At 36.6% G+C, this 12,804-nt stretch overlaps 1 protein-coding gene across 1 annotated transcript in view; it reads right to left on the minus strand.

Moving 5' to 3' along the window:
- MEI4 (meiotic double-stranded break formation protein 4) overlaps positions 1 to 12,804 on the minus strand; it is a 113,832-nt gene that overhangs the window by 62,589 nt on the left and 38,439 nt on the right. The window contains exon 3 of the mRNA XM_034766169.1: positions 5,140 to 5,271. Coding sequence (XP_034622060.1) covers positions 5,140 to 5,271 — 132 coding nt within the window. The remainder of the gene's footprint in view (positions 1 to 5,139; positions 5,272 to 12,804) is intronic.

Consider the following 12,804-nt stretch of genomic DNA (forward strand, 5'->3'; position numbering starts at 1 on the left):
TGTCTCTACAATATCCTTGGACCAACACAACTATACCACTACCAGTCCAGCTGGACATTTAGTATCTCACTGACATGCATAGCTCTCAGAAAGTGTGGTTCCCTACCCACTGAAATAATTAATATCCTTGTTTTTTTCAGTAAGAAACTATTGCCATCTGTGTGATATTACAGTGACATGACTACCCGTTAGATAGTGTTGAAGAGCAAGCAGAAGAATATGAGATATTCTCAGTTCCATTAAACACATTGTACTTCCTTTTTTCAAACTTTCCTTGTTACTCCACAAATAGTTGTTCAAAGTGATTTCTCAGTCTAACAGAATGTATTTGATGCAATAACATCTGCATGTGATCTAAACTAGAACATGAATCTATGCAGCACTTTTATCCTTTCTGTTTGCCCTGGTCCCAATTCAGCCGTCCATCTCTATTTAACAAAGCATGACCTCAAGTGCTTTGCTGAATATGAGAGAGACACGCTGAGTGAGGTAATATCTGTAATTGGACCAACTTTTGTTGGTGAGAGAGACAAGCTTTCGAACTTATTATGGACAGACATAAGCAGGTGCTTAAATACTCTGCAGAACTGGGGCGTAAGTTAATAAATGAATCACTGTGAATGGAACTTGAAGGTATATTATAATTCTATCTTTCCCACCAGATAGGTAATAGGAATTTCTTATGTTGCTTTCCATAGGTTAAGACATCATATAATGTTTTTGTACACTTAACTCTCACTTAAGTCTATGACAGCTTTCCATACAGAAGGTCTGCAGAATCAGGTCCTTACTGACAGAAGAACTACGTGCTTCCATGTATATTTTTGGCAGTCTTCCAAAGTAGTGGTAGTTTTCATAATATGTGTGTGTGTTTTTGCATGCACACACATTATATATATAAAAAGATATTAAAAAGTATTTGTTAGCATGAAAATTACCATTTCAAAAATGTCACTAAAAATGCCTAAAATAAATATCTTACATGTGAAGAAGATATGGACAGCAACTATGCCTATTTGGAAAAACAATTAATACAATTTATATACTGTGCAAAAATGTTACTAATCTAACTACCCAGTAGAATAATTAAACAAGAGCCTAAACAGCTTACATCATATCTGGCCCGCACCTGTTCTCAAAAGTTAGGTAAGACATCCTAGTGAGGTGAAACCTAGTATTATCAAAAACGGTCTCACCAATTAAGTTCAACTTATTTTCTATTTAACAATTCTTTAAAAAAATTAAAATCTGAAAGCCTGGCAGGTTAGAAACATTCTTTCAATCAATACGTGCTTTCCATTTCTGATCCTCTGTCTCTGAAGCGATTATGAGACATCTCCAAGGAAAATGTGCTACATAAGCACTCTGATTGAAGGAATAATCTACATTCTATAATACAGTCTGGAGCCATAAATTTCATCTGCTCTACAGAGAAAATAATATTAAGCAACTCCCATTTTTTTTTTTTTTTTGGTAAACATCAAGACACTCCTGTTCCTGCAGGATAGGTGCGATGTAAGGCTCTTACAATCAATTGCAATTATTAATTATACAGCACATAGGTGGCCATGTTGCTTTTCAGTCAAAGACAACAAGCCATATACCACAGAAGTAACAATCAAAGAGGCCCAATTCCGTTTACATTAATATATGTATCTAAATAGAAAACAATGGCCCAGTCTGATGGGGGTATACAAAACCCACACTGGGACGAAAGGGGTTAAAGGACAGCATTGGGCCCAGCTAGCCTCATCCCTCCAATCTTGCAGAGGGTGCTCCAACTGGAGACAGGGTTGAAAAGCTCAGAAGGCTGGAGAGGAGTACATACCTACCCTGAAGGCACCTGCCAAAAGAGGCTAGTGATGGCTCCCTGATGTAATAGGGCAGTATGCTGAGTCCGGCTGGGGCTGACTGTTTGGTTACCTTTTTTCTTAACTGGTCCCGGAAGTGGAGAGAAGTGGTAGGAAGTAACTCCGGGAGGGTAATGCTAATCCTTCCTAGGGCCCTGGGTCAGAGGCTGGTGGAACAGGTGGGCCCGGGCTCCCCTACCACTGCCCCACAAGTGAGTGGATGTCAACCAGTAGGCCTCCCAGCCCACTGAAGACCCTATTACACTGTCATTCAGGAAAGTATTTATGTATGTGCTTAACTTTAAGCATATGATTAAGAACTTTTCAGAATCAGAGCCAATGTGAGTAAAGTTACTCACTTGCTTCAGAGTTTGCAGCACTGGGCCCTTTAATTAGATATAATCCAATACGCATGACTGAACAAAAGCTGTGAAAAAATGGTATTCTGAGGATGAAAGTCAGTAAAAATTTAAAAGTGGTTTATTGCTATATAAGCATCTTAACTGGTTTTATTTTATATATTAAAATATGGAGAGATGTGTTATAAAATGTTAGGCAAACCTTCATTATTCATACATTTCTCTTTCATTTGTGGCCTCTAAGACCACAAGATTTAACTATTCAGGAGGTTTCTAAAAGATCAGTATAACAATTTCAGGTAACAATTACTTCTTCTTTCTTGTTTCATTTGATTTGATCCATTCTCCTATACAGAATCTATTTTTTAGTCGGTAAAATTCAAGTTCAACATATAGCTTTGAAAAAGCTGTGAGATGTAGAGACATAGGTCTAGGCTCAACTGACACAGCTCCATTCTTTTTAGATCTTTTGGAATTCTTAAGTCAAAACCTGTCACACACTATAAACCTAGTTGGATCATAACTAAGATTCAGATTCTCGATTTTGTTCTTTTTAAACAGGATATCTGAAATGCCTATTGGAGCCTGATCCTGCAATCAAGCAAGATGTCCTCTGAAGCCAATGATAGTTTTGACAAATGAAGCAGGATCTGGCCATTTGTCAGTTAGTGACATTTGGTACAGAGTATCATCTTTCTGCAAACTGTAATTTAAATGTTGATGGAGGAAAAACTTTAACATGAATTCTGTACAACTGAAAATGATTTTATATTTTTACTTTGAGCAGAATAGCATACAGGATTTATATTAAGTATTTTAATCCTTTTCTGAACTATGATACCTTTGTTAAACATAATTTCCCAAAATACTTATTACATGTAGGAAAAACATATACTTGTGTTTAATCTTGTGATTTTTACACAGGTGGGATTTAATCACGCCAGAATAGGTTATTTAATTTTTTAAAAAAAATTTAAATTACATATTTCTATTTTTAAATGAAATGTACAGATTTTTGTTCAGTTTCTTAGATACTATCAAGAATGGCAGCATGTCACCAACGCCTTACTATAATGCAGGAAAACCTCATCCCTTCTTTTTCCTTTCATTCAATTTTTGCTGATCCTTATAAAGAATTTCAGCAGTTTAGTTTGGAAATGCTATTTCTTTGTAATCTCATGTTGTTAATTACCTACCTGTTTTTGAGTAGCCAAAACGTATATTCCACATAATATCATAATTAATACATTTGTTGAACTACTTGTGTATCACTCAAACTGAGCATAATGAAAAAAGAACTACAATTAAGGTTGTTTTTTTGGAATATTTAATGTTGAAGAGAGAGGTGTTTATACGTTTGTAACAGAAATAAATGACATGGAACTCGATTAGAATATTTTTCTATATGACTTTAATGAGTCATTTAGATACTTTTCAATACCTTGGGCTTTCCTTTTTCTCCAGATATTATGTTCTTGTTATGTATTTTTTGTCTGTAGAACTTTCCAGAGCAGTGTATAAGGGAACCATACTCTAAGAGGAGTTTAGGGGTCACTAGGAGTACAGTGGAGTGTCGTGTTTCTGCATGCAACTACAATAATGCCTTGGGATCTACTGGATTTCCTTGATCTCACATCTGTTCAGCAGATACAAATGATATATATATATATTTTCCCCTGGAGGTAATTTTTTTTAAACACTTGTTTCGTACTTGAAAAAGTATGCTTAGCCCAAGTATACAATCATTCTATTTCAAAATACAGCCAGCACAAGAAATCTTAAATTAATCTCCTATGAAATGAGCCCTGTCCAAGCCACAACCTCCATTCCATTCTGTTCTCCATACCTCATTCATTGCAATAACCTAATCTTGTGTTAACAAGGGAAGGATAAGAGCAATTTGCCGGGTATAAATATTTTTATAGCTAGATAACCAAGGCAAAAGCCATCTCTGAAAAGAAAGAATGTAGCTTCCTTGTCTGTGCCAGATCATGATAAGCACATGATCCTTGGGTATCCAAGAAACTCCCCAGGTTGCATGTCTGCATACCCCAACATTCAGGGATGCTGATACAATGTTTACCATCTCTTTCAGTTGCTGCTCAAATCCTGTAAGCATCATCTCAGTCTTGTATTAACTACTTGCTCTTCAGCTAGGTAAATCTCCTCACAGTCCACATCTATAATTTCTGTTAGCCAATTATAAAACTGCTCCACTGCACCAGCAGGGACAGAAAAGAGACATAAAATTCAGTATTAATATTCTGAAGACTTCTCAAGACATTCTTCCTCAGTAACCTCCTACAAGCCCCATGCATACATTTAACAGAAAGCGTAAAAAGATGGAATCTGTGGAACAACAGCTACAGATAAACAATTGCCCTTTGGGATCTCCCAGAAAGAAAGCCACTCAAGAACAGCCCAGTCAGCTTTAATGAGGGTCAGTAAACAAATAACAATATCTTGTGCTCCATGGTATCAAAGATAACTGATTGATCTGAAAATGGATACCTGAACTCCATGAATCACTAGGAAAGGATCAACCATAGCCACCACCAGCGCAGTTTCTACAGCATAGCCAGACCAAACCAGGTGTCAAACAGATCAAAGGTCTATTGTGCGTGTATTTGAATTTAAGATATTTTGAGACCTGGTCCTAGTTGGGAAATTTCTTCAATTTGCTGATCTTTCACTTAAAAGAAAATCACACACTATTTTTGTAGAATGAAAAAATTAATTTTCAAAAAATATCTGAAATTTGGTAGAAGATATAAATTTAAATCTGAAAGTCAACAACTTCTGTGGATCTTTTTGTTATCTTAAATTAAGAGATTGAAACAGAGCTCTAGTGTTAAAAAGTTGTATCGTTTAAATAAGTATTATGGTTTTCTTTGCTTCATGACAATATAAAATTTTCAACAGAACAGTACCTGGTGGACTTGCTGCAACTCATCAGCAAATTGATTTACTTCAGATAACAGCAGAGATATTATAGACTTTCTTAATATGTTGCATCTTCCCAGTAAAACAAGAGTGTGGGACACGGGATACTGCACCTGAAACTGAATATAAGTATCTGTAAGTTCCATCTTTTCAACATCTGTCCAAACCCCTACTTTGTATGATCTCTTTACTTATATATACACATACACACACACACACTTTTAAATTAAAAAATAAATATGTAAAAAGGAAGACATGAAAAAATGAAGATAAATTCAAAACTTACTTCTGACAGCTAAAAACTACATCACACACACACACACACACACACACACACACACACACACACAGTGTTTAAATGTGAGGATCTTGGTGTCTTTTGGAAACGGGTGGGTGCTAGTGTGCCCAGGCTCCCTCCCCCCCCAGCACCCAACCAATACATTCAAGTTTCTCACATTTAATATCTCACTTTGGCTGTCTCAACAGGTTTGTGTGCTCTCCGTTGGGAAACTGTAAGCTCCTTGGAGCGGTCATGTCTTCAGTTCCTTATATAGTGCAAAGCACACTATCACCAACAATAATCAATGGCAGAATGTTCAGAACAGATTGTTGACAAATCAGTATAAGAATATTGTGTGGGGACAGGAAGAGGTTGTACAAATTAGTTCACTGTGGGCAGAAAATAGTAATTTGCATTTCTAATCACACTTTCCATCTCAGGCTCTCAAACCGCATTACAAACATTAACAAAATTAGCCTTTACTTCCCCATGAGTTAGTATTTAAGATTTTATGGAAGAGGAAATGAAACACAGAGCTTAAGATCCTACCAGAAAGTGTGGCAGAGTAAAGAAGAAAACTCAGCCCTCCCAATTCACCTCTTGTTCCTAAAACACAAAGCCATGCAGGACATATCCTCACTAAACCCAGAATGGCTATGTGGCCTCTGTGCATATCAAAAGTATACATAAATCACATTAATCTTATTCCTTATGCCAAACAACATAATATGGGAACATGACTTCTTAGAAAACCTTCAGAAATGGATGGTCATGAAGGAAACAATGAACCTCTACTTTATAGAATAAAAAAATTATGGAAGTAGAAGAGAATGGAACATACATTTATAATTGTGTTCACCTCAGCATATTTTGAAAAAACAGATTCACAGAAACCAGTGAAGGAACAATAGCATCTAGAGCACCTACCCAAGATTGAGATCCCATTGTGTTAGGCACTGTGCAAAATAGTACATGACAGTCTTAAAGAAAAAGTCTTAAAGAAAAAGCACTCGCAGTCTAAATAGACATGACAGACACATAGTAAGGGGAAAGAAATATACACATACAAACAGAGTAATGGTTCACAACCAGCATATGAGTGACATAATTGTTTGTTTGGTTTACATATCAATTTGGGAGGTAGTTATTTTTCATTTTATGACATTCAACCAATTATAGGACAAAGGCAGTTAAGGAAGGGAATTAACTAAAAGGAACAACACAGGAACGGAGAGAGGACAATGAGGGGAGGGAGGCAACAGTGGTAGAGGAGGAAAGGAAGGAAGGATGGAGTGAAGAGACAGAGAGGAGAGAGATAGCAGCTCCAGCCAGTCAGCCACAGCCCACCTATAGCTGCAATGAAGCAATCAGTCAAGTTGGAAGGAAATACCATACTGTTTTCTATCTTGGTCTACCCTACACCATTTGAACAAGTTGTGCACGTACATTATCATTCATTCTACCCCTCCTGATAGCCATCTAAAAAGCTGGCATAGGGCTAAATCGACTAATTTCCCGTACTCAGGCGCATTACATATCAGTCAACACATACCTACTTGTATAAAACCATTAGTAATGCGAGCAGAGCTGAAGAAAATTCACACAAATCTATAACACTAACTGATTATACACATTAAAATATGGTTTTGCAAGATTATAGCTACATTGTGAAAAAAGTCTAGTTTTGAGCTGCATATGCGACAACATTTTCAACAACTCGCTCCTAAAAGCATAAATCAAACTGTGAGCCTAAACAAGGGAAGTAAATGGGGGTAGCCATATATTTAATCCCCACGTGCTGCTTTTTTGTTTGTTTTTTGTTAGTTTTATGTATATTTGCAGTTTTCAAAAATGATACACAGATTCTCACCTGTATATTTCCAGATCCAACAAAACCATGTTGTCATAATACAATAGAACCTCAGAGTTATGAACACCAGAGTTACGAACTGACCAGTCAACCACACATCCCAATTGGAACTAGTAGCATGCAATCAGGCAGCAGCAGAGCACCCCTCGCCCCCAAAAAAGCAAATACAATACAGTACTGTGTTAAATGTAAACTAATAAAAAATAAAGGGAAAGCAGCATTTTCTTCTGCATAGTAAATTTTCAAAGCTGTATTAAGTCAGTGTTCAGGTGTAAACTTTTGAAAGAACCATAACATTTTGTTCAGAGTTACGAACATTTCAGAGGTATAAACTACCTCCATTCCTGAAGTGTTTGTAACTCTGAGGTTCTACTGTATGCAAAACTCATTCACAGATTCATTCAGTAAAGTCACTTCTACTGTCACCAATATCATCATCATCATGTTGACATTACAAAATATACTGTCAGGTCCTCTAATATGACTACATTTTCACAGATAACAGAAACAGTATAAACATGAAATTTATGTGAGGAAAAGGTAAATAAACCTCCAAACAATTAAATTTACTTGGAACTTTATCATAATATTAAGAGAGAGATCATATAAAACTGGCAACAATATTATCTTAAAATTTTATAAAGCATGTGTGGAGTTGATTGCAAGCAGTCTTCAGAGCTACAGACTTGTCATAAAATAACATCTCATATCTTGACTCCTTCAGGATGTCCCATCACACCTTATTACTTTACACACACTAAAGAGGAAAATCATGCAGAAAGTAACCTTCCATTGTTTTCTCGTCTATCCCAGTGCACGGCATACACATGGAAGGTTGTTTTTTTTTTTGGTTGTATTTTTTTTTAATAAAACACACACCCTACACATCCCAAACTATAAACAGTACTATCATTAGTTGAACAGCATAAGAATACCTCCTGCTGAGATAGGGTGCAAGTACGCCAGAAAGCTAGTATGTCTACTTCATTCAAGACAAAATGATTCAATTTCCATTAAGTCTATGTAATTGTAATTTGAGATCACAGGCACATTGATCTTATATGGCCTTAAAACAGGACACAATGATATGTGGCATTTGTACAAGACATCATTCACAATGCTATTGTTGCACTTTGCAGGAATAATTTAGACAACTACAGTTTTGAAAGATTTTCCGGTGTATCCACTAATAATATATAACTGGAGCAGCACTTGTTGTATGTCGATCATTCTGCCTTCTAGACAGCCTACATAATCCCTGCAGATCTAGATAAGGTTAAGTACATTGCAAATTGTTACACAGAGGTTTAGGCAATGCCACAAACAAACATGTTTCACATTTTTAGCGTGCAAGTCATCTTTACTGACTTCATTTCTCATTTTTATGCATTAAGGCTGGATACATATTTTACAAATTCTACATCTTTTAGAGTATAACCTTGAGCATGTTAGCAAACTAACTTGCCTTTGGCAGTCAGGTATACCAAACCACCATGATTTCCAATGTCATTTATTTCAGGCTATAAAAAGTCAATTTCTGTATTATTTACACAACATGTTCTATCAGCCTAGCATATATTTCTTGGGATGGAAAAAATATAAAAGAAATTTTATTAAAAAAAAAAATCTTATGACCTACAACTAGAGCCACCTCAAATACTACCCAGCATTTCATTTCTAGCCTTAATACAGGATTCCTAGTCACTTTGCTTTCAATAATTAGTCATTGCCAGTGCTGTATTCAGGTGTCTCACTAAAGTGGCCACCTTCAAAGTGAAGCTTCAACTGAAATTTGACCATAATCCTCCAATTTATTAAGTTGGCTTTGAGCTAGTGTTCCAGTAAAAAACAGACTCAAAACCAGAGTGACTGGTCAGATGATTCCCCACAATGTAGGGAAGAGCCACTATAGCAGCTCCTGTGCTATCCGTCTCCCAGTACCTGGTGCAGCACTCATGCCTGGGGAACAGAGAGAACAGCTGGTGAGCCCCTGTGATCTCTGGGACCCTTGACAGCTTGCAGAGGTTAGAGCAGCACACTAATGCATGCCTTGTAGTTACAATGAAAAGTTGTATATGAAGTTGTATGATAATTTCCTTATATACTATTGGATATGGGTTAGTCAAAGCAGAGGTAATGTAAACATTATACAGAATTCAGGTCTAACTTCATACAAATCAGTGTGGATAAAAATCAATGATTTTTTTTTAATCAAAAAAATCCTCCAAATATTAATGATTAACCTGTTGAATTGGAGATAGTTCACCTCCCAATGACTTCATAATCTGCTTCAATTACCCAAACAACCATTCATTTTCTGATACAGCTGTAAAACTAATCCGAAAATTTTCAAAATAAATCACTAAAAATATATAGTGTATATCTTCTAAAAATGAAACCTATATCTATCTCTGAGTTGTGAAGAATTAAATCAAGTCTTCTGGACTAGTGATTTAAATCAATTTGATTTAAATCAAACCCACCCTGATACAAATATGTAGCTAGTCTATGAAGTCCCACTTTATGAATACTATTTTGTTAATAGATATAACAAACAATAGCTTTTTACATTGTGGCAGATCGCACAAGTAGCAGTTGTATTTAGTAAGTAGTGGCAAACGATCAATGAGAAAAATCTGCAATTACTGCTTAAAACTAAAAGATTAAAAGATCACAGATGCAGATATAGGAAGAAAAATAAGCAAACTGACTGTCATGGAATAAAATAAAGCTTTGAAGAGATCTAGCTTTTCCCTCAATAAGCTGATGACTGCAGAGAGTCACTGAATCACTCTCTTTAAATTAAACAGCAAAGACCATCACCTACTTGCTCATTTTTTTCCTGGCACTGGTCATTAATAATTCTACACAAAACCTCTGGTCTGATTATGTTAAATAAATTTTAATTCACTCCACTCTGTTATTTAAAATCCTTGGAAAGTTAAAAAGGGACTATACTTGGAATAAAGCAGATTTTGCTACCATTTGTCCCGGATAATTCTACAATATATTGGGGTCTACTATGTGAGCAGCACAAACAAAGTTTACAACACTAATTAAAAGTTGTCTTACAGAACAGATTCCATACCCTCAAAATAATTCTATATATCAATGAAATTCCATCTTAGACTTAAGGTAATACCACATACCTCTTAAACATGACAAATGCCACCTGAATCAGTGAAAGCTGAGAAACAGGATTTCAATGAGAGTTTGACCTACTTTAGGAGCATAGGACTAGACATTTGATGTTGTCTTTCTCCAAAGAATATATCAGCATAATGAACATGTTTTTAAACAATTAACACGTTAATATAATTTTTCCTTCGACTTCCTCACTTTTCTCCCTTCTTATTTTTACCTTATAGATTTTTTCCATAGTTTATAAAAGCCACTGAAATGGCTTTTATATAAATCTATACAAATGTTTTTAGAAATTCTTGTCTTGATTTCCAGAGGCACTGGACACTCACAGCTCCCAGACTTCAATGAATCCTGCTACCAATGTAGCTAAATTCTAGGGCTGTCAATTAATTGCAGTTAACTAACATGATTAATTGAAAAAAAAAAAATTGTAATTAAAAATATTAATTGTGATTAATCGCACTGTTAAACAATAGAATACCAATTGAAATGTATTAAATATTTTTGGATGTTTTTCTACATTTTCAAATATTGATATATTAGAATATATTAATTTCAATTACAACACTGAATACAAAGTGTACAGTGCTCACTTTATATTATTTTTATTACAAATATTTGCACTGTAAAAAAGATAAACAAAAGAAATAATATTTTTCAATTCACCTAATACAATACTAGGTGAAACTTTTTATTTTACGGACCACTTGAAAATTGCTGAGGGTCTCGGCAGACCACTTAATGATCTTTCCAAATGTTGTTTATACCGTTAGCTAACTATTGTAAAGCACGTTGGATAAAAGCGCTATATAAAAAAACCTTTTTTTTTGTTCTACAAATAAAAGCACACAACTCATATTTTAATATCAGTAGTCTTACCTTTCTAATGCAATGTGCCCTCTCTCCCCCACCGCAGCAGCCCCTGAGCTGGCGGTTGGGAAGGAGTGGGGGGGTCTCTCACCCGCCACTGCAGCCAAAGATCTGAGGCTGGGAAGGAGGGCCGTCTCTCCCCAGGAGCCGCAGCCCTGGAGCTGGGAAAAGTTGCCTCTTTCTCTGGCCGCGGCAACCCTCCACATCCCAAATTCCCCCCACCCCCTTTTCTCACCCCACTGCCCTCTATTCTCCTCAAGGCCACCACTTCACCTTATATGTGCGTCTTTTCCAGGGTCCAGGCACCTAATTAGTGGAGCCATGCAGGCATGGCTCCACTAATTAGGTAGGTGGCCATTCATTCTCTCATGTGTAGCTGCCCAGGCGCGCACCTTAGAGGGAACTATCCGTGGACCACTTGAATGGAGCTTGCGGACCACAGTTTGAGAACCTCTGCTGTAGTGCAATCTCTGTATCATAAAAGTTGAACTTACAAATGTAGAATTATGTGCAGAAAAACCTGCATTCAAAAATAAAACAATGTAAAACTTTAGAGCCTACAAGTCCACTCAGTCCTACTTACTGTTCAGCCAATTGCTAAGAGAAATAAATTTGTTTACATTTACGGGAGATAATGCTGCCCGCTTCTTAATTACAATGTTAACTGAAAGTGAGAACAGGCGTTCACATTGCATGTTGTAACCGGAGTCGCAAGATATTTATGTACCAGATACGCTAAAGATTCATATGCCCCTTCATGCTTCGGCCACCATTCCAGAGGACATGCTTCCATGCTGATGACACTCTTTAAAAATAATGTGTTAATTAAATTTATTACTGAACTCCTGGGAGAAAATTGCATGCCTCCTGCTCTGTTTTACCCGCTTTCTGCCATATATTTCATATTATAGCCGTCTCGGATGATGACCCAGCACATGTTGTTTGTTTTAAGAACAGTTTCACTGCAAATCTGACAAAATGCAAAGAAGGTACCAATGTGAAATTTCTGAAGATAGCTACAGCACTCCACCCAAGGAGTGCCTTCCAAAATCTGAAAGGTATGAGGGTGGAGCATGCTTTGAGAAGTCTTAAACAGCAACACTCGGATGTGGTAGCTACAGAATCCGAACCACCAAAAAAGGAAATCAACCTTCTGCAGGTGGCATCTGACTCAGATGATGAAAATGAACATACGTCGGGCCACACTGCTTTGGCCAGTTATCGAGCAGAACCCATCATCAGCATGGAAGCTTGTCCTCAGGAATGATGGCCGAAGCATGAAGAGGTATATGAATCTTTAGCGTATCTGGTACATAAATATCTTGCGACTCCGGTTACAACATGCAATGTGAACGCCTGTTCTCATTTTCAGTTGACATTGTAATTAAGAAGTGGGCAGCATTATCTCCCTTAACTGTAAACAAACGTGTTTCTCTTAGCAATTGGCTGAACAGTAAGTAGAACTGATTGGACTTGTAGGCTCTAAAG

This window comes from Trachemys scripta, chromosome 3 (assembly GCF_013100865.1).
Source record: "Trachemys scripta elegans isolate TJP31775 chromosome 3, CAS_Tse_1.0, whole genome shotgun sequence".
Classification (NCBI taxonomy): domain Eukaryota; kingdom Metazoa; phylum Chordata; order Testudines; family Emydidae; genus Trachemys; species Trachemys scripta.